At 44.0% G+C, this 23,631-nt stretch overlaps 2 protein-coding genes across 7 annotated transcripts in view; both read right to left on the bottom strand.

The window, feature by feature from the left end:
* The window catches only part of LOC108413231 (glutathione S-transferase A-like), a 10,846-nt gene extending 6,176 nt beyond the window's left edge, over positions 1 to 4,670 (bottom strand). The window contains exon 1 of the mRNA XM_037542877.1: positions 4,402 to 4,670. Within this exon, the coding sequence (XP_037398774.1) occupies positions 4,402 to 4,569 (168 nt within the window). The 5' untranslated portion in view covers positions 4,570 to 4,670. The remainder of the gene's footprint in view (positions 1 to 4,401) is intronic.
* An 8,136-nt stretch (positions 4,671 to 12,806) lies between these two features.
* Positions 12,807 to 23,631, bottom strand: part of fhod3a (formin homology 2 domain containing 3a) — a 106,413-nt gene continuing 95,588 nt past the window's right edge. For 5 of the 6 annotated variants that reach the window (XM_037542858.1, XM_037542861.1, XM_037542860.1 and 2 more), the window contains 4 exons: positions 20,074 to 20,097; positions 18,222 to 18,444; positions 17,569 to 17,727; positions 15,789 to 15,868 (listed from right to left, as the gene is read on the bottom strand). In XM_037542858.1, the coding sequence (XP_037398755.1) occupies positions 15,789 to 15,868; positions 17,569 to 17,727; positions 18,222 to 18,444; positions 20,074 to 20,097 (486 nt within the window). Of the gene's footprint in view, positions 14,191 to 15,788; positions 15,869 to 17,568; positions 17,728 to 18,221; positions 18,445 to 20,073; positions 20,098 to 23,631 lie in introns of those variants that run through there. The other variant, XM_037542859.1, reaches the window with a different exon arrangement.

The following is a 23,631-nucleotide window of genomic DNA, read 5'->3' as shown; positions in this document are numbered from 1 at the left end:
CTCTTTTATCCTTTACTCATACTCATGCCATCAACTAATTTAAATGTTTTAACTGCATCATGCACTTCTCAATCCCTGTCCTTGTTTCTCAGAGTCATACACGGCGGAATCATTACTGGAGAAAGCGTGAAACCAGCAATCTCACCTACCCTCCACTTGTGACACATGGTCCAATAGTGGTGGCTGGTGGACTCTGGAATTGCCAGTCTGCAGTACAGAAGGTTGATTACATCACAAGCCTTGCTTCTTCTCAGTCTCTTGACTTTCTGGCTTTGACAGAGACCTGGATCACTCCAGAGAACTCTGCTACCCCTGCTGCTCTCTCTTCAGCTTTCTCTTTTTCACATTCTGCCCGCCGGATTGGAAGAGGTGGAGGCACGGGTCTGCTTCTGTCTAAACACTGGCGCTTCACACCACTTTCTTTTCCACAGCTTGTTATCTCTACTTTTGAATTTCATGCTGTCACTGTGTACTTTCCAAGCAAATTTCACATTCTCGTTGTTTATTGTCCCCCTTCTGCACTAGGTCACTTTATTGAGGAGCTGGACACTCTCCTGTACCTCTTTCCAGTTGGTGAGACTCCACTCATCCTACTTGGTGACTTCAATTTGCCGTTAGAAAAGTTACAGTCATCCTACCTCCTTCCTTTGCTGTCTTCCTTCGACCTGACCCTCAACCAGTCACCTCCCACACATAGAGCTGGCAATGTCCTTGACTTGGTCTTCACCAGACCCACGTCTGCAACGGACCTTGTGGTAACTCCACTAACCTGTTCGGATCACTACTTTCTCTCATTCTCCCTCTCTCTCCCAACCTTCCCTACTTCATCACACACCACCACAACGTGTCGCAACCTGCATTCCATCTCTCCGTCAAACCTCGCCTCTTGTATCACCTCAACTCTGCCATCCCCCGACTCCTTCTCTTCCCTCTCAGTGGAATCGGCCACAGATACACTTCTGTCTTCCATATCATCTTCTCTTGATCATCTATGTCCTGTCTCTTCCAGACCATTAAGATCATCTCCACCTGCTCCCTGGCTGACTGAGGCTCTACGTATCGACCGACGGGCTCTCAGACTGGCTGAGAAACGATGGAAGAAATCAAGACTCACTGCTGACCTTCTTTCCTATCAAACTCTTCTGTCCAAGTTTTCTAAAGAGGTGACTGCTGCTAAGTCTTCTTTCTACAGAGAGAAGCTTGAGGCATCTGCAGCAGATCCACGTAAACTTTTTAGCATATTTTCTTCCCTCCTTAACCCTCCCCCTCCTCCTTCTCCCATCTCTCTTACTGCTAATGACTTTGCTTCTTTCTTTAAAGAAAAGGTGAATAAGATCTGTGACTCCTTTTCTCTGACTCCAACCACTGTATGCCACCACTCACTCTCTCCTAAAACTCTTACCTGCTTTTCTTCTCTTTCAAATGAGGAAGTACATAAACTACTAATATCTTGTAACCCTACCACCTGTCCTCTGGATCCCATCCCATCTACACTACTCCGGTCTATCTCTCATGAACTTCTTCCCTTCATTTCCTCCATCATCAACAGCTCCCTCTCATCTGGAATGGTTCCATCTTCTTTCAAGGCAGCTAGGGTGGTCCCCATCCTAAAGAAGCCGAGTCTCGATGGCACCGACATCAACAATTACCGACCGGTATCTCTCCTTTCCTTCCTTTCTAAAATTCTCGAACGTGCTGTTTACAACCAACTATCTGTCTTTCTCTCTAAAAACCAGCTACAGGACCCCAACCAATCCGGGTTCAAACCAGCCCACTCTACTGAAACTGCACTCATCGCAGTTTCAGAGAAACTCCATGCAGCAAGGTCAGCTGGACTGTCATCAGTTCTGATTCTTCTCGACCTCTCTGCAGCCTTTGACACTGTCAATCACAAGATTCTTCTGTCTATCCTTTCTGGCCTTGGCATTTCAGGAACAGCATGGAAGTGGTTTGAGTCCTACCTAGAGGGGCGCTGCTACCAGGTAACATGGAGGGGCTCAACATCCACTCCATGCAACCTCTCCACTGGTGTTCCTCAATGTTCAGTTCTGGGTCCTCTCCTATTTTCTCTCTATACCCGCTCACTCGGACATGTTATTTCTTCTCATGGCTTTTCATATCACTGCTATGCTGATGACACACAACTCATCCTTTCTTTTCCTCCTAATGACACACAGGTCTCGACTCGGATCGCAGCATCTCTGGCAGACGTTGCATCGTGGATGACAACCCACCACCTCAAGCTGAACCCAAGCAAGACGGAGATGCTTTACATCCCGGGATCTTCTGGTATTCGGTGTGATCTCTCAATTCCCTTTGAGAACACCCTGATTACTCCATCTACAGAAGCTCGTAGTCTTGGGGTAGTTGTAGATGACCAGCTCTCTTTCATGGCTCATGTTGCTAACCTGACTCGGTCATGCAGATTTCTCCTTTACAACATCCGGAGAATTCGACCTTTTCTCTCTAGAGAGGCCACACAGGTACTCGTTCAGTCTTTAGTCATCTCTAGACTAGATTACTGTAACTCCCTTCTGGCTGGTCTTCCAATGCGTACCATCAGGCCCCTGCAACTGATCCAGAATCCTGCAGCTCGACTCGTCTTCAACCTTCCTAAATTCAGCCATGTCACTCCACTGCTGCGTTCCCTTCACTGGCTTCCTGTAGCAGCTCGCATCAGATATAAAACCCTGATGTTGGCCTACAAAGCCAAAAATGGTCCAGCTCCTTCCTACGTGAGATCAATGGTGAAAGCTAGATCCTTACCCAGAGACCTTCGTGCTTCAAGTACGGCTCGACTTGACCCACCATCTTGCAGATCACAAGGAAAACATGCCGCCAGACTGTTCTCTGTCCTGGCATCAAGGTGGTGGAATGAACTTCCCCTAAGTGTCCGAACAGCAGAATCGCTTGCTGTCTTTAAACGACGTCTGAAGACCCATCTCTTTACACTACACTTATCTAATCACTAACACTGTCTATTAAAGACCTTCACCTCTTTTATTGTTCACCATATTACAAACTTTTTTTTTTTTCAGCAGGTTTAGTGTTGTGTAGACTTTGTGTTGAGTTGTAGGTATTTTTCTACTTGTTGTATTTGTTTAGGTCTCAATGCATAAATAACTTCAGGTAGCAATTTAGAGCAAAGCTCTTTAAAATTATGTCGACCTTTATTAACATGAGATATTCTGAAGTAATGACAAGCACTTTTGTAAGTCGCTCTGGATAAGAGCGTCTGCTAAATGCCATAAATGTAAATGTAAAATGTAAATGCACTACACACTACACACTGTATCTACACTGCACTAGACAGTAACTGCACTACACACTACACACTGTATCTACACTACACTAGACAGTAACTGCACTACACACTACACACTGTACCTACACTACACACTGTACCTACACTACACTAGACAGTAACTGCACTACACACTACACACTGTACCTACACTGCACTAGACAGTAACTGCACTACACACTACACACTGTATCTACACTACACTAGACAGTAACTGCACTACACACTACACACTGTATCTACACTACACTAGACAGTAACTGCACTACACACTGTACAGTGAAAAGGAGATTAACATTTTACTTTATAAGACTAACTTTTTACGTTTAACGTGTGGGTTTTTATTTTTTAAATAAATGTAATAAATTAATATTTTTATTTATTTATTTTGGGACCCCCACCAGACACACGGCCTGATGTTCTGATTTAGTTTTTACTAAACTAGAAACCTTTATTTCTACTATATTAACATCTGCCCACTTAAAAAAGATGGTTCTCCAAGGGTTCTTTGATGAAGAAAATGGTTCCGTTTAGAACTATGGTTTCTAAATAGAACCATTTGCACGCTCAAAGGGTTCTCTGCATGCTGACATGGTTCTTCGGATTCATGGGGAATGTGTAGTATATGGTTCTATATACCAAAAAGGGTTCTTCTATTGCTGTGATTTCAAGCTTGTATACAACAGCAGAACCTATTAGAACCATACACAGCACGTTCGCCATCAGTCTGAAGAACCACTTAACTCTGAGCATGCAAATGGTACTGTGAGTGTTTATGGTTGTCTGTAGAACTGCAGTCTTTACTAAAGAACCCTTGAAGAACCATCATCTTTACGTGTAGAACCAAAACAATGTTGGCTTTGTCCAGAGTTTCAACAAGACACACAATGGGCACTGAATGAGACAGACTGGGCTCATAAGAAAGGGAGAGGGCTTCAGCCAATGAGGCGGGAGCGGACATGGGGGCGTGGCCTCCTCTGCCACGCCCCCTCGTTCCTTCAGAGTAGGGTTCTTGGAGTTTACAGAGATCATAGAGCTGCGTTTCTCAGTCAGATCAGAGGTCAGTTTACAGTGTGTGTGTGTCGGGTGGTCCTCACCTGCCCCCGGGGGTTCAGCGCCAGCACCTCCGGACCCTTGTGCTCCTTCTTGTCGAAGGAGAGCAGTTTGCTCTTGTACCCGTGCAGGTTCTTCTCCTCCAGGGCGATCATCACCCTCCAGCAGGGAGGAGACCCGGAGCCCCAGTACAGCAGAATGTCCTCAGCCATCAGGACGGAAAGAACCCAGAGAAACCGGAGAGGAACCGGAGAGGAACCACAGCTCGCTCCGTCTGCTCCACCACTGAGACCGTCCCTGAGCTATATAACGCTCGGAGCATGCGCACTACGCTCACACAGCTGCGCTGCAGCAGCGCCCTCTGCTGGACAACAGAGTGACAGTGAGGGAGGGAATACATGCACAGAGAGAGAGAGAGAGAGAGACAGATAAACAGACACATAGACAGACAGAGAGAGAGACAGATAAACAGACACATAGATAGACAGACAGAGAGAGAGACAGATAAACAGACACATAGATAGATAGACAGACAGAGAGACAGATAAACAGACACATAGATAGATAGACAGACACAGAGAGAGATAAACAGACACATAGATAGATAGACAGACAGAGAGAGAGACAGATAAACAGACACATAGATAGATAGACAGACAGAGGGAGAGACAGATAAACAGACACATAGATAGACAGACAGAGAGAGAGACAGATAAACAGACAGATAGATAGACAGACAGAGAGAGACAGATAAACAGACACATAGATAGATAGACAGACAGAGAGAGAGACAGATAAACAGACACATAGATAGATAGACAGACAGAGGGAGAGACAGATAAACAGACACATAGATAGACAGACAGAGGGAGAGACAGATAAACAGACACATAGATAGATAGACAGACAGAGAGAGAGACAGATAAACAGACACATAGACAGACAGAGAGAGAGACAGATAAACAGACACATAGATAGACAGACAGAGAGAGAGAGACAGATAAACAGACACATAGATAGATAGATAGACAGACAGAGGGAGAGACAGATAAACAGACACATAGATAGATAGACAGACAGACAGAGAGACAGATAAACAGACAGATAGATAGACAGACAGAGAGAGACAGATAAACAGACACATAGATAGATAGACAGACAGAGGGAGAGACAGATAAACAGACACATAGATAGACAGACAGAGAGAGAGAGACAGATAAACAGACAGATAGATAGACAGACAGAGAGAGACAGATAAACAGACACATAGATAGATAGACAGACAGAGAGAGAGACAGATAAACAGACACATAGATAGATAGACAGACAGAGGGAGAGACAGATAAACAGACACATAGATAGACAGACAGAGGGAGAGACAGATAAACAGACACATAGATAGATAGACAGACAGAGAGAGAGAGACAGATAAACAGACACATAGACAGACAGAGAGAGAGACAGATAAACAGACACATAGATAGACAGACAGAGAGAGAGAGAGACAGATAAACAGACACATAGATAGACAGACAGACAGAGAGACAGATAAACAGACAGATAGACAGACAGAGAGAGACAGATAAACAGACACATAGATAGATAGACAGACAGAGAGAGAGACAGATAAACAGACACATAGATAGATAGACAGACAGAGAGACAAACAGACACATAGATAGATAGATAGACAGACAGAGAGACAAACAGACACATAGATAGATAGACAGACAGAGAGACAGATAAACAGACACATAGATAGACAGACAGACAGATAAACAGACACATAGATAGATAGACAGACAGAGAGACAGACAGACACATAGATAGATAGACTGACAGACAGACAGATAAACAGACACATAGATAGGTAGACAGAGAGAGAGACAGACAGATAGATAGACAGACAGACAGAGAGACAGACAGATAAACAGACACATAGATAGATAGACAGACAGAGAGAGAGACAGACAGATAAACAGACACATAGACAGAAAGAGAGAGAGATAGACAGATAAACAGACACATAGATAGATAGACAGACAGAGAGACAGACAGATAGATAAACAGACACATAGATAGATAGACAGAGAGACAGACAGACAGATAAACAGACACAAAGACAGACAGATAGAGAGACAGACAGATAGATAAACAGACACATAGATAGACAGAGAGAGACAGACAGACAGATAAACAGACACAAAGACAGACAGAGAGAGAGACAGACAGATAAACAGACACAAAGACAGATAGACAGACAAAGAGAGAGACAGACAGATAAACAGACACATAGATAGATAGACAGACAGAGAGACAGACAGAGAGAGACAGACACATAGATAGATAGACAGAGAGAGAGATAAACAGATAAACAGACAGATAGATAGACAGACAGAGAGAGATAGACAGATAAACAGACACATAGATAGACAGACAGAGAGAGAGATAGATAGATAGACAGACAGAGAGACAGACAGATAGACAGACAGACAGATAGATAGACAGACAGAGAGACAGACAGATAGATAGACAGACAGACAGATAGGTAGACAGACAGACAGACAGACAGATAGATAGACAGACAGACAGATAGGTAGACAGACAGACAGATAGATAGTTAGATTGGCTGATTAGCTATTTGTGTTAACAAGCAACTGAACTGTACCCAATAAAGTGGCCGTGAGTGTTTATATATGTATATGCATATGAATAATGAATTAATAAGGCCTTGGACATTAACAGAGTTTTTTGCACCCTCGTTTAAAGCCGCATTTCTCAGTGTAAGTCAGTGAACGCATTAAGTGGTTTACTGAATTTAACGTATTGGAGGAACAACATGAAACTGTGTCATCGTCTCAACATGTGCCATTACTTTTACACAGCCCCCCCCAATAAACAGAGCTCGTGTATTAGTTGTGCAGACATGTGTCGTCTATAGAGGATGTGCTGACTTACTCACACACAAAAAGCATGCAATACGACCAGGGGCGCCCAAACCTGTGACATCATAAGGGAATAATGACCAGGCAAATAAACATGAGCGCTTGAATAAATAAATAAGTAAATAAGACCTCATGCTCATGGCTGACTAAAGTTGTCGAGATAAATACACGAATGAAGCGAATTAAAGCTCACCTGTCTTCGTCCGTGCGCAGACCTCAGATGGACCAATAGAAAAGCTGGTCTGGGTTTTAACATGAACGCATTATAAAGGTTGTTTTCCTTTAAAAAGGCTTAAACTCCCACTTAAGTGGCATGTTCTGTTCTCAGAACTTAGTCTAATTTTTTTTCTACACAGATGTGCTTTGGTAAGATAAAGGTCACTGGGCACCTTTGCCTTCTAACTTTAAGGCTGTGCCAGGCAACGGCATGACTTAGAACCCACATGCTGATTCATTCTTAGACGTCTCCTAGAGCAACATGTTAGTTAACCATCAATTCAACACTGTACCGCACATTACTGGACACAACCTTCCTGGATTAGGTCCTAATATTCCCGGTTTGTAGATGGAAATGATGGAAGGCCTAAACGAACTAATGTTAAATACAGGGTGCCCCAGGGCTCTGTATTAGGGCCTTTTCTTTTTCTTCTTTTTGCCTATTTCTGCTTCATTTGGGCGACGTTATCGCGATGCTGAACTGGGAGCCAATGGAGCTGTTTCAGAGCTGGACTGATGTGCTCCCAGGATCCAGAGTGGGTTAAAACCCCAGCAGCTGAACTCTGCACAGACTGCAGCCCATTCAGAACCCGAGTAGGGAGTCCGTGTAGCACAGCACTGCAGTAGTCAATTCTAGATGCTACGAAAGCACTATTATTATTCAGACTCAGGAAGTTCTCAGTTATCCTAACATCAGCTAAACAATCAACACTGAGGGCAGTAAACTGTTAGATGGTTTAGTGTATATATAGATCTGCACATCGTCCGCAAAACAATGAACCTGCAATCCATGTCGCCTGACGATGTCACCAAGGGGGAGCATGTACAGTATAAAGAGTAAAGGGCCAAGAACTGACCCCTGAGGGACACCACATGACAAGAAGCACGAGTCAGATCTGTTACCTCCAATAGAGACAAACTGCTGCCTGTCTGCTAGATATGACAGAAACCAGGCAAGTGCAGTACCAGACATGCCAATCAAATTTTGAAGCCGATGTAGTAGTAGGCGATGCAATGCTGTATCGAAAGGCTCCAATAGAACAAGCAAGTTCAACAAACCCTTATCAGCTGCTATGGGGCCAAAGGGAAACATTTCACAGGGCACAGTCATTTATTAACAGGAGAAAAGGGAGCTCTAGAACCACCATGTGCGCCTTGGGTGATTTTGGAATAATAGAGTGTTTTAGCTTGCTTCAGTATACATGAGAGAGCTTCAAAATAATGGGACACTAGAATATCAGGATTCATAGATTCAGGTACAGGAACCTGACTAAGCACATTCATAAGGACAGGAGGACTAACGTTAGATTTCCAAAAGAGAACTGGCGTGGATCGCGCTGCCATGGTGACATGGTAAAAGAAGATCAAAGAAAACAGCCTTATGATCAGATATGACTAGATTAATGCCACACATATTAGTAGGTCTAGTCAGCAGATATAAGCACAGCCAGGCATTCAAATGATGTCACATGAGGAACTGGAACAGTTTTCACTCTGAGCTCGGATCTATGCACCACAGCAAGTCCTCCACCATGGCTTGTTAAACGTGGTTGGTCCACATATCGATAGGGAGCCGGTAGAATTTGGTTCAGCACCAAAGATAAATTACATAATTGCATTACTAGACAACTTACTGGCAATACTATTGCTATCCTGTTTATTTTGCTATCCTCATTCTCTTATTCAGTCCCATTCATTTTCAGTAGCTAGCAACCACTTCCCAACCCCCTAACAACCGCTCAGTAAACATGCCGTACACCCTGGCTACCTCCTAGCAACACCTTAGCAAGTGCCCATTTCTGGACAGGATGTTTCCAGTTTAGGTTCTAATATTCCCCGTTTGTAGATGTAAATAATGGACGCTCTAAATTAGCTAATGTTAAATAGGGTGTACCCCAGGGCTCTGTTTTAGGGCCTTCATCACTCTGCATTTTCTTCAGGAAAGGCACTATTTATTACATTGTTACATCATTATGTGCTACAGTTCTTAATTCAAGAGGAAAATTGCGGAGGAAGAGGAAGGTGCAGCTTGCAAAGCCTCAATCAACTAGAAGAAGATATATATTTTCATGATTTAAATTTGAAAGGTTGCTGTCGTATCTTGTTTAGCTGAAAGGAATGGACAGTTACGGATGTCTTTGTCCTTCACTGATGTGGAAAAAGGCCAGACCTGAACCTTCTACAGAGAGGAACATCAAACAGAGGTGTAATTAATCCTGTAGCTGTGTAACAAGACCAAACAGAAGGGGATTAATAACTACAGAACATGAATAAAGGTGTCAGTCAGGATTATGTAACACCTGCTAAGAAACAACAGGCTTTCAAACACGCTGACGGTTCAGAGTGACTCGTTTGGCTAATTATTAATCATTACAGATATTTTGTTAATCTGCAGCGTGACAAGGCAGAAAACTTTGGCCCAGTTCTTTCTTTACTCAAGTGCTAGATCACTCTGAGAAGTGACCTGTACTGACCTGTAATGACTTGTAGAACCCACACCCTGCATTTTCACTGTAATTATGTTTATGGTTTTACCCACCAAAATCAGTCCTGATTTCTTGCGACTCGATCATTTCCAGCCTGTCTCTACAGGATGTTACTGTTACTGCGACTCTAAGTCTGAATTATGTAAATGAGCTCTGTTCTGATTGGCTGCGTCTCATTCAGAAAGCAGCTTGGGCTGAAACGCTCCTCCGGAGTGAATGAGTGGGGCTGAACTGCTGTTTATATATGTATACATAAAATATACATAAATAAAACATGCGTAATGCTTTCTTTCGCAGACCTTTAAGTTCTAGATATCACATGGGTAAGTGTGTATAGTATAATCTTAAAAGCACTACATAATTATTTTGGGTAACATGATATTATATTCTAAAACAATCTAACAAAATTACACTGAAGTGCCTAAGTGTTCTAGATATTAACTAGGTGAGTGTCCTAAGTACTAGGTTATTATTTGATGTAAAGTGTTGGCACATTCTAAGACAATCTAACAACTTGCACTGACATGCCTAACACGTTCTAGATATTAACTGGGTGAGTGCGTGGTACAATCTCCAATTTACTAAGTTATTATTTTGGGCCACATGATATCAAGTTTTAAGACAATTTAAATAAATTGCACTGAAATGCCCCACATGTTCTAGATATTAACTGGGTGTGGTATAATTGTAAAAGTACTAGGTAATTATTTTGGGAAAAGTGATGGTATGCTCTAATACAATCTAAATAAATTGCACTGAACGTAACACCTAACATGGCACAAACTCCAAAGTTCTAGATACTTGTTTTGGGTTCAAATTACAGTGATGTGAAATGTCACAAATTTAAGCAGGAAAGAAAATCAGAAAAATCAGTGCCTGGTCCTAATTTGGTGTTAAAAGGCATAACAAAGATGTACAAACATAAATATTTCGTATCATTTTGGCCTGTTATCTAGAACTGAAAGTGAATCTGGGTTGTTAAAGAAAGGAATGATTCTTACTGTAGTTTTACTGGGTTCTGTTTTCTTCTTTTCTTGTGACATTACAGTGAAATTTAGTATGAGTTTGCATTTGCCATCCAGTTATGAAGTATTCAGCTATTTCCTTTTCACCTTAATAGCTAGAACCTGTTTGTTTTAGGCTGTTGCTATGGTATCCCACATGGTTGCTAAGTTGTTGCTAGGGCTTTGCTATGGTATCCCAGGAGGTTGCTAAGGTGTTGCTAGGTCATCCCTGGTGGTTGCTAATGTGTTGCTATGCCATTGCTTTGGTATCCCATGTGGATGCTATTGTGTTGCTAGGCCATTGCTAAAGAATCCCAGATGGTTGCTAAGGTCTTTCGATGCGGTTGTTATGGTATCCCAGGTGTTTGCTAAGGTATTTCGATGTGGTTGTTATGGTATCCCAGGTGTTTGCTAAGGTATTTCGATGTGGTTGTTATGGTATCCCAGGTGTTTGCTAAGGTCTTGCGATGCGGTTGTTATGGTATCCCAGGTGTTTGCTAAGGTCTTGCGATGCGGTTCTTATGGTATCCCAGTTGTTTGCTAAGGTCTTTCGATGTGGTTGTTATGGTATCCCAGGTGTTTGCTAAGGTCTTGCGATGCAGTTGTTATGGTATCCCAGGTGTTTGCTAAGGTCTTGCGATGCGGTTGTTATGGTATCCCAGGTGTTTGCTAAGGTCTTGCGATGCGGTTGTTATGGTATCCCAGGTGTTTGCTAAGGTCTTGCGATGCGGTTGTTATGGTATCCCAGGTGTTTGCTAAGGTCTTGCGATGCAGTTGTTATGGTATCCCAGTTGTTTGCTAAGGTCTTGCGATGTGGTTGTTATGGTATCCCAGGTGTTTGCTAAGGTCTTGCGATGCAGTTGTTATGGTATCCCAGGTGTTTGCTAAGGTCTTGCGATGCGGTTGTTATGGTATCCCAATTGTTTGCTAAGGTCTTTCGATGTGGTTGTTATGGTATCCCAGGTGTTTTCTAAGGTCTTGCAATGCGGTTGTTATGGTATCCCAGGTGTTTGCTAAGGTCTTGCAATGCGGTAGTTATGGTATCCCAGGTGTTTGCTAAGGTCTTGCGATGCGGTTGTTATGGTAAAGATTTCTCCAAATTCTCTGAATTTTTTAATGGTATTATGTACCAAAGATGATGCCTATCAACCACCAGGTGTTTTTGTTTTTTGTAGCATTACACAACCAGTCTTTTGTTGCACCTGTCCCAACTTTTTTGGAATGTGCTGTTGGCATCAAATTCGAAATTCGGAAATGAAATATTTTTCCAAAAAAACAATAGAATTTCTCAGTGTTACCATTTGGTATGTTGTCTTTGTACGATTATATATATATATATATATATATATTAAAAATAGGGTGTGTATTGGGGCAGTTGTGGGCTGGAGGTTAGGGAACCAGCCCTGTGACAGGAAAGTCGCCGGTTTGATCCCCAGAGCCGACAGCACGTGACTGAGGTGTCCTTGAGCAAGACACCTAACCCCCAACTGCTCCCTGGGCCCTGCGGATACTGCTGCCCACCGCTCCGGGCAAGTGTTCTCACTGCCCCCTAGAGTGTATGTGGTGTTTCTCTTCACCGACGGGTTAAATGCGGAGAGGAAATTTCCCCATTGTGGGACTAATAAGGGTCTCTTAATCTTAAATGATTTGTGCGTCATGGCACTTTGTTTTTATTTACATTTTGCTCAGCGTCCCAACTTTTCTGGTTGTATAATGAAGGTTATGTATGTAAAAGTTCAAATATAATAAGTTATAGTTATAATACTTCAAAATATAGTCAATAACACTGTAAACAATCAATGATTCAGAAAAAGAGTTTTATTGCAGAAACGTGTGAACACACTGCTTAATGACGTCCCAGAGTGCAACACTGCAAACTTCATATGTCCACAATAACCCAACGTAATCCAACAATAATAAACCGAGTGAGAGGATCGATGAGGATCTATCAGCAGAGAGAAACTAAACTGAGTGGCTACTAAGGCAAGACAGTGACCTCCCCTGCAGCTGACCACACACAACGAAAACAACAGAAATACTGGTTTATTTCCTGAAAGGCAGATTGACCGGCCGTCCCTGCAGATCATACGAAGAGTGGAGAAGTTTGTGAGACAATGTGAGGCTCAGCCCTTAAATCTGAATTAAATTAAAACTATCGACTCCTTTCAGTCGATAATACACTATTATTTTCTACAGAAAACGGGAACAAACGCACAAATAAACAGAAACTCCACCACAAAGAAGGGCATTTACACAAGTCGGCATCAAAATAATACTGAAGTTTTACACTTTTCCAAGTTTTTTTGAGAGGAAATTCATACCCCATACAATTTTTTACACTTTAATTGCAACAATTAGAATTATTAAAATGTATAAACCTTGTTTTCGTTCATATACATACATATAAATCCTACTTCTCCATAAATATCCCGCGTACTGAGCGGCAATAAGGTGCACAGGACTGAGTTCAGCCCCACCACAGTGATGCAGAGTAACAGAACATTTACAGCAACGTAACAGCCCTTCATCTCGAACCCAGCAGTCAATAAATAAGATCAGCCACACTGACAGCTGAACTGTAGTGGATTAGCGCTAATACAGTCCAGTAATGATCAAAGGCACAAGTTAAACCGCAAAACAGAGAAAGTGCGCCCCCCTCAGGACATTCAGGGGACGGACATGAGTGAATATGAGGAAACAACCGTTTCTGCTTCTACTGTTTTCAGCTATGAAACAAAAACGTCACAAAATGCGTCGAATCCCATCTATAATGGTATGAAAGAGCGATAGTCTGCAGATGAAAGACACGATAACAAGCCGAGCACAGGAGGAAAACGGATAAATAAACTGAGAAACGGATCCGAAATGGTGTTCTGTTGTGGATGGTGCTGTGAGACTGTATCTAGAACCACATTTCATCCAACCCAATGCTTTTAACTGAGGCATGGTGATATAAACCGAGTCGTGGTTAGAGCACAACAGCGTAAATATGGGTCTTTATTGAGAAGACCCCGATGATGCTAAGCCCCCCGGTATCCTTCCCCCAAATCCACAGCCCCGGTGCCGTGAGGAACAGTCCTCTTCGTTCATCTGGAGCCCCCGCTGTGGCCGCAGTGCTGTTCCGGCAGGTCCGTCGTCCTGGGACGTTGCTGATGATGGCGTTTGTGGTTTGTCTTTGTTTACTAGAAACACACCAGATGTGAGAAACACAGTGAGATCCAGCAGAAGCTCCTACAAAGGCGCCTCACCCAAACCTACTAGCGCAGCTTTAATAGAGGTCTATTTAAAAATGCTAACATGGTTAACGGAGCTCCACCCAAGGAGGCTCCACCCAAGAATGCTAACTCTGTTTTAGCGCAGCTCCACTGAACTACATTAGCAACGCTACAGAAGAGCGCTAGCCACAATGCTAACTCTGTTTTAGCACAGCTCCACTGAAAAACGTTAGCAATGCTACAGAAGAACGCTAGCCACAATGCTAACAGTCTTCACTAAACAAGTGAATACAGCCAGTCACAGATCAGCAGTTATGATGGTAATCAAAACGCTAGAAGCTACTAAAAAGACATCACCTTAGCGCTGCTACAGGAGCACTGAACCCAAGAACTCTGGCACTGCTCCAGAAATGTTCTACTCAAATACGCTAACACTGCTACAGGAGCGCTGAACCCAAGAACTCTGGCACTGCTCCAGAAACGTTCTACTCAAATACGCTAACACTGCTACAGGAGCGCTGAACCCAAGAACTCTGGCACTGCTCCAGAAACGTTCTACTCAAATACGCTAACACTGCTACAGGAGCTCTGAACCCAAGAACTCTGGCACTGCTCCAGAAACGTTCTACTCAAATACGCTAACACTGGTACAGGAGCGCTGAACCCAAGAACTCTGGCACTGCTCCAGAAACGTTCTACTCAAATACGCTAACACTGCTACAGGAGCGCTGAACCCAAGAACTCTGGCACTGCTCCAGAAACGTTCTACTCAAATACGCTAACACTGCTACAGGAGCGCTGAACCCAAGAACTCTGGCACTGCTCCAGAAACGTTCTACTCAAATACGCTAACACTGCTACAGGAGCGCTGAACCCAAGAACTCTGGCACTGCTCCAGAAACGTTCTACTCAAATACGCTAACACTGCTACAGGAGCGCTGAACCCAAGAACTCTGGCACTGCTCCAGAAACGTTCTACTCAAATACGCTAACACTGCTACAGGAGCTCTGAACCCAAGAACTCTGGCACTGCTCCAGAAACGTTCTACTCAAATACGCTAACACTGCTACAGGAGCTCTGAACCCAAGAACTCTGGCACTACTCCAGAAACGTTCTACTCAAATACGCTAACACTGCTACAGGAGCGCTGAACCCAAGAACTCTGGCACTGCTGCAGAAACATTCTACTCAAATACGCTAACACTGCTACAGGAGCGCTGAACCCAAGAACTCTGGCACTGCTCCAGAAACGTTCTACTCAAATATGCTAACACTGCTACAGGAGCGCTCTATTAAAAGCTCTAACTCTGCTGTAGCGCAGCTCCGCTGAAATCCGTTGGTGGTGATTAAGGAGAGCAGTGGACAGTGTCTGGAAACAGATCCTGTAGGATCTCTAAGGAGAGAGAGTCCACCATCCTGGACCTGGAGAAACGCTGCACGGAGCAGAGGGTCCTGAAGCCGGGCGGTCAGTGAGGATCTGGCGGGGGCTGAGGATGTGTGGAAGGTAAATGGGGAGGGGGGAGGGGGGAGGGGGGTGCATGTGGAAGCAGGAGATTGTGGATCTTCACACCTGCATCTCTGAGGCCTCCAGGCCCAGAGCCTGAGCTTCCTCTGCAGTTAAACCGTTCTTCAGTGTCCGTCTCACTGAGAGAGAGGAGGAATAACTACAGTTAATTGGTGACCACCTCACCACGGACATCTGCTACTGTCTGTCTACCCGTTTATCTACATATCTACGGTTCTATCTGTGCTTGATGTTCTTCTACAATGACAAAAAACACTTATTTACTAATACAATGAACTGATGAGATTTTTGGTTGGTTAAAAGTAAAAGGCTTGTGGTTGGTTGGCTATTAAATGTTACTGTATGTGATTTGTGATTGGACAGTTGTGAAATGTTGATGTAAGTGATTTGTGATTGGACAGCGGTGAAATGTTGATGTAAGTGATTTGTGATTGGACAGCGGTGAAATGTTGATGTAAGTGATTTGTGATTGGACAGTGGTGAAATTTTGATGTAAGTGATTTGTGATTGGACAGTGGTGAAACGTTGATATACGTGATTTGTGATTGGACAGTGGTGAAACGTTGATATACGTGATTTGTGATTGGACAGTGGTGAAACGTTGATATACGTGATTTGTGATTGGACAGTGGTGAAACGTTGATGTACGTGATTTGTGATTAGACAGTGGTGAAACGTTGATATACGTGATTTGTGACTGGACAGCAGTGAAATGTTGATGTAAGTGATTTGTGATTGGACAGCGGTGAAATGTTGATGTAAGTGATTTGTGATTAGACAGTGGTGAAACGTTGATGTAAGTGATTTGTGATTGGACAGCGGTGAAATGTTGATGTAAGTGATTTGTGATTGGACAGTGGTGAAACGTTGATATACGTGATTTGTGATTGGACAGTGGTGAAACGTTGATATACGTGATTTGTGATTGGACAGTGGTGAAATGTTGATGTACGTGATTTGTGATTAGACAGTGGTGAAACGTTGATATACGTAATTTGTGATTGGACAGTGGTGAAATGTTGATGTACGTGCTTTGTGATTGGACAGTGGTGAAATGTTGATGTACGTGCTTTGTGATTGGAAAGTGGTGAAATGTTGATGTACGTAATTTGTGATTAGACAGTGGTGAAACGTTTATATACGTGATTTGTGATTGGACAGTGGTGAAATGTTGATATACGTGATTTGTGATTGGACAGCAGTGAAATGTTGATGTAAGTGATTTGTGATTGGACAGTGGTGAAATGTTGATGTAAGTGATTTGTGATTGGACAGTGGTGAAATGTTGATGTAAGTGATTTGTGATTGGACAGTGGTGAAACGTTGATATACGTGATTTGTGATTGGACAGTGGTGAAATGTTGATGTACATGATTTGTGATTGGACAGCGGTGAAATGTTGATGTAAGTGATTTGTGATTGGACAGTGGTGAAATGTTGATGTAAGTGATTTGTGATTGGACAGTGGTGAAACGTTGATATACGTGATTTGTGATTGGACAGTGGTGAAATGTTGATGTACATGATTTGTGATTGGACAGCGGTGAAATGTTGATGTACGTGATTTGTGATTGGACAGTGGTGAAACGTTGATATACGTGATTTGTGATTGGACAGTGGTGAAACGTTGATATACGTGATTTGTGACCAGCTCGTAGCGAAACATTACAGTATATTTTCTGTGATTGGACAGTGGTGAAATGTAGACTTTGTGATTGGTCCGTTATTAAAAACCTATCGTATGTGATTTGTGACTGGCTTGTAGTGACATGTTAATGTGAATAATTTGTGGTTGCGTGGCAGGGAAACATTAACATACATGATTTGCGGTTGGCGCGTGAGCGTCTACGTTCCCGTGGTTGCGTCCGTTCTCGTGGGCCCTGAGTGGCCGAGCGTACGATCCGCTCCATGATCTCATCGGCCGCGTCATCGGTCACTCCGGGACCTTCCTCATTCGCCGCTGCCCAGGCGGTTCGACCTGCAGAGAACACACAAATACACGGTCGCCATTCAGTCTCATCACGCCTGTTACAGATACTCAACACGGTGTGATTAGAGATGAACTTATGATTCATCAGTGATTGTCCAGGATCATGAAGGATCTGCTCGTTCACTAAAACCCCCAATTCACATTCATTTAAAGTGAAAGCTTGAAAAAAAAATCTAATTATCTCTGATACAGTTGATCAGTCAAGACATGTTTGGTATCTGAAGTTTGATTCTTTAGTATTAGCATTGCAGCTATGAGGCTAATGTAGCTAACATGTAATGGAAGCTTATCCACTACAAATTAGCATGATGCTAACTGCAGGCTTAAATCATCACACACGCTCACAAACATCTCCTTCTTTTGACTGTAAACTAACTGAAGGGTTGAGTCTAATATATATATATATATATATATATATATATATATATATATATATATATATATATATATATATATATATTTATATATGTTGTGTTTCTCACCTCTGCTGGGCCGCACTCGCGTACGTGTGCGTAACCCCGGTAACACACTGCTCTCAGTGCTGCCGCCCTGCAGGCTGCTCTTCAGAACGGCCTTCATGTGCTCGTGCTCGGCTGCGTCCTCCGCATGGCTCAAACCCTGCACTTCACTCTGCCCTCCACTGGGGGCGCTGGTGCTGCTCCCGCCAACACTGCTGCTACTGCTGCCCCCGACCGTCTGACCAGTCTGTGAACACGGAAACAAAAACACATACAAACACACGAGTGAGCACTTTTATACACTCCCTGGCCACTTTATCAGAAACCTCTCCGTGGTGTACAGTTAGAGGCTGTAGCAGTTCTGCCTGATGGTTAAGACGTGTTAATAATCACACATTGGTCACTGTCTAATTATGAGTCAGGCTAATGGCTTTATAGCTGAACACATGCATGTTGTAGGGTCCATCTGAGGGCCATTCACTGCTAAGTGGGATATAAGTCTTGGTCTGCCTTTGTGGTCAACATTATTATTTAAATAACACATCTGCGTCCCCTCCGTCCTCAGTTCCCCCCCAAGCTGTAGACTGGGGTTCAGTCCTCCTTCTGGGTAAGCACCCTATGCTATAACTATAAGAAGCCTTAGGTTAGGTTAGGTTACCACTTTCGCCCTAATGTGTACGTTATAAGTTATAAACAGATAACGTCTAATGACCTGCGCATGTTAAACGCTTTCCTTTCTCACTTCACAGTGAATTAGCGCTGTTCACTGATGCACTGAATTTACCTATAGCGGTAGCATATATGGGCAAATGCTCTTTTATTTTGGACAGGCAGTGAGAAGTGCCCAGCCAGTGTGATCCCAACACTAAACACAGGGAGGACAAGACATTTGAGGAGGGCAGACAAACTCGACACACTGTATCCCACCTCCCTGCTCACAATCACACTACTAAACAACAGCTACACTAATAAGCAACCGCAACTGTCCTTTTCCTTCCAGGTGTGTGGCGCCTCCCGAGAGCCACCTTGCATGGTCACAACCCCTTAAGGCCAATTTGTGGTCTAGACCACAAAAAAGCTGTTGGCAGATGTCGCAGCGCTGTAGGCTTCCATAGTCCTGCACCAGTGACAAAACGTCAGAAAACAACATCATCTGGAGTTTATATATAAAAAAAACCTCGATGACAGTGCAGCTAATCAAAACAGCTACTACACTAAAACTGCAGTAGGGATTTTAAGCTGCAGGGTCGCTTCGGTAACCAGGAACAGCCTATTACTTCTTTTCTACACGTGTGTGTTTCACCCATGAGTTCTTTCTTCACCGCTCAGGGCTGCCAGATTAAATGCCCTGTAAGACCTGTAAGTGTTGCCATGGTGATAGTAAAAAAAAAAGGGTGCTTCTTAAGGGGGCGGGGTTACACATTTGACAAGTAGGTAAAGACCAGACAGGTCTGACAGAAAACGAGGGCCCGAGACGAGCGCTGAACATTCAGACACATCCTCAGGTTTTAGTTTCTGTTGATCTTTGTGACGAACAGCGCTCGGCCCTGGAACCTAACCCAGCTTTTCCTAAAGCCGTCCTCGGAAAGCATCGGTTGTTGGGGTGACTCAGCACTTATTTATTTAAACCTTTGGTTTGAATTGCACTTTGTAATATTTTCAGCTGTTGGAAATCTGTAACACTGTCGTCAGACACTGTGAGAACATGCAGGTTAACATGGGCAGTGATTGTGAGGTGTTAGAACACACGAGTGACACACCACTGGACCCAGTTCACTGTGTGGTCTAATCAGCAGTGAATTCTGTTAGTTCAGTCACAGCAAACATTAGAGCTCAGACACCGGAGCAGAGACCCAGTTACAGCACACGGTCGTACCTCGTTCTCTTCTTCATCATCAGTCTATGGAGGAAAGAAAGCAGATCACAGATTCACAGAAGAACCGGACTAATAAACCAGTCTTAGAGTTCTGGAACCTGACCAGCCTGTCCAAAACACTGGGGTTAGGACTGTAATTTCACTGTATTCCATGATCTGTACACTTCATTAGAAACACCCACCTTGTGCTTCCATTAACTGGCCACTTTATTAGAAACACCCATCTCAGAAACTGACCATCTGTGAAGATCTACAGGATGGCCAACACAAACTGTGCATCTACAGATGGAGAAGGGGTCTCAGTACCTCACAAAAGTGAGTGCACCCCTCACATTTCTGCAGAAGTGTGTTGGCAGCTATTTAGACTTATTTAGATGTCTGTGTGTTGTTCTTTTCAGAGGACAGTAAATCTGCTCTGCTATACAAGCTGCACACTGACCACTTTAACTTATATCAGAGTTTCCTTTCTATAGTGTCGTCCCATCAAAAGACAGAATGAAGTATCTGCAGAAATGTGAGGGGTGCACTTACTTTTGTGAGATACTGTATATCAGTGGTGACCCCAAACAGAGTCGGAATAAACTGCCCTCAGCATTTGTTCCCGATCATCTAGTCATTATCAGGCTGGAGGCCGGAGCCCCCTGAAAGATGATTAAACCCAGGACTTCATTTGGGGCTTTCTTCAAACGCTCTAACAGAGGGAGATCAAGGTCTACAGTGGAGACTCAAACCCACACTGGTTACAAAGTCAGCTCCAATCATTAAAACACACGGTGAGGAAACGTTGATGGACGGTGGCTGAAAAGCTCAGTAACTCAACTGAAGCTGAAGTGTCAGGAGTGTGAAATGGAACCAGGTGTTTCTCCAAGTCATTTTGGGCTGTTTCTTTTGGTTCATCATGAAATTTACACACAATGTAAAGAAAGACATTTTCACATGATGTCAAAAACTGAAAAACAACTAAGATGGAGGTACGAGGTTTTGTTCAGACAGCAGTGATATGTGACTGTTACAATATTAAAGGATGATCTATTATCTGACTCAGAAAAAAACCCATCTTTACAACTGATGTTCAATGCATAGAAGTGTAAGCAGTCAGGACCTGTTTGGTGTCTGAAGTTTGCTTCTTTAGTTTTAGCACTGGAGCATATTATTAGACAATTCTAAGCCAGTTATATGTGTTGTGGATGTGGGTATACTGGTCAACCTGCAGCAGACCAGCACTAGACCAGCACCAGACCAGACCAGCACTAGACCACCAGACCAGACCAGCACTAGAAGAGCATCAGATGAGACGTGCAGCAGACCAGTCCTAGACCAGCATCAGATGAGACGAGCACCAAACCAGCACTAGACCAGCACCAGACCAGCCTTAGATCAACACCAGATCAGCCCTAGACCAGCCTTTGATCAGCACCAGACAAGCCTTAGATCAGCACCAGATCAGCCCTAAACCAACTGTAGATCAGCACCAGACCAGTACCAGTTGAGACCAGCACTAGACCAGCCCAAGGCCAGCACTAGACCAGCCCAAGACAAGCCCCAGAGCAGCTTTAGAACAGCGCTGTAGCAGACTGGTTCACCCAGTTGGTCCTTCATAGTCTAGAAACCGTAACTCTGCCCGGATTCCTCTGATCCTCTGAAAACCTTTCCAATGAGCTGCAGCAGATCTGAAAACCTGAAAACTCGCCCAGTTTCCCAAGAGTTTGGAGTGAAGAGTGACTGTTCCTCATTCCTCACACTGAAAACAGAAGAGGAGACGAGGAAGAGCTCAGTTACTGTGAGGAAGAGCGTAGAACCGCACTAGAACAGAGACTCTACAGAAGAGGAGACGAGGAAGATCTCAGTTACTGTGAGGAAGAGTGCAGAACCACACTAGAACAGAGACTCTACAGAAGAGGAGACGAGGAAGATCTCAATTACTGTGGGGAAGAGCGCAGAACCGCACTAGAACAGAGACTCTACAGAAGAGGAGACGAGGAAGATCTCAGTTACCGTGAGGAAGAGCGCAGAACCGCACTAGAACAGAGACTCTACAGAAGAGGAGATGAGGAAGATCTCAGTTACTGTGAGGAAGAGTGCAGAACCACACTAGAACAGAGACTCTACAGAAGAGGAGACGAGGAAGATCTCAATTACTGTGGGGAAGAGCGCAGAACCGCACTAGAACAGAGACTCTACAGAAGAGGAGACGAGGAAGATCTCAGTTACCGTGAGGAAGAGCGCAGAACCGCACTAGAACAGAGACTCTACAGAAGAGGAGACGAGGAAGATCTCAGTTACCGTGAGGAAGAGCGCAGAACCGCTCTAGAACAGAGACTCTACAGAAGAGGAGACGAGGAAGATCTCAGTTACCGTGAGGAAGAGCGCAGAACCGCACTAGAACAGAGACTCTACAGAAGAGGAGACGAGGAAGATCTCAGTTACCGTGAGGAAGAGCGCAGAACCGCTCTAGAACAGAGACTCTACAGAAGAGGAGACGAGGAAGATCTCAGTTACCGTGAGGAAGAGCGCAGAACCGCACTAGAACAGAGACTCTACAGAAGAGGAGACGAGGAAGATCTCAGTTACCGTGAGGAAGAGCGCAGAACCGCTCTAGAACAGAGACTCTACAGAAGAGGAGACGAGGAAGATCTCAGTTACTGCGAGGAAGAACGCAGAACCTCACTAGAACAGAGACTCTACAGAAGAGGAGACGAGGAAGATCTTAGTTACTGTGAGGAAGAGCGCAGAACCGCACTAGAACAGAGACTCTACAGAAGAGGAGATGAGGAAGATCTCATTTACTGTGAGGAAGAGCGCAGAACCGCACTAGAACAGAGTCTCTACAGAAGAGGAGATGAGGAAGATCTCAGTTACTGTGAGGAAGAGAGCAGAACCGCACTAGAACAGAGTCTCTACAGAAGAGGAGATGAGGAAGATCTCAGTTACTGTGAGGAAGAGCGCAGAACCGCTCTAGAACAGAGACTCTACAGAAGAGGAGATGAGGAAGATCTCAGTTACTGTGAGGAAGAGTGCAGAACCGCACTAGAACAGAGACTCTACAGAAGAGGAGACGAGGAAGATCTCAGTTACTGTGAGGAAGAGCGCAGAACCGCACTAGAACAGAGTCTCTACAGAAGAGGAGATGAGGAAGATCTCAGATACTGTGAGGAAGAGTGCAGAACCACACTAGAACAGAGACTCTACAGAAGAGGAGACGAGGAAGATCTCAATTACTGTGGGGAAGAGCGCAGAACCGCACTAGAACAGAGACTCTACAGAAGAGGAGACGAGGAAGATCTCAGTTACCGTGAGGAAGAGCGCAGAACCGCACTAGAACAGAGACTCTACAGAAGAGGAGACGAGGAAGATCTCAGTTACCGTGAGGAAGAGCGCAGAACCGCTCTAGAACAGAGACTCTACAGAAGAGGAGACGAGGAAGATCTCAGTTACCGTGAGGAAGAGCGCAGAACCGCACTAGAACAGAGACTCTACAGAAGAGGAGACGAGGAAGATCTCAGTTACCGTGAGGAAGAGCGCAGAACCGCTCTAGAACAGAGACTCTACAGAAGAGGA

The sequence above is a fragment of the Pygocentrus nattereri genome, chromosome 11 (genome assembly GCF_015220715.1).
Source record: "Pygocentrus nattereri isolate fPygNat1 chromosome 11, fPygNat1.pri, whole genome shotgun sequence".
In the NCBI taxonomy this organism is placed as follows: domain Eukaryota; kingdom Metazoa; phylum Chordata; class Actinopteri; order Characiformes; family Serrasalmidae; genus Pygocentrus; species Pygocentrus nattereri.
The sequence above is the reverse complement of the archived record's forward strand: the minus strand, read 5'-3'. Positions and strand labels throughout refer to the sequence as shown.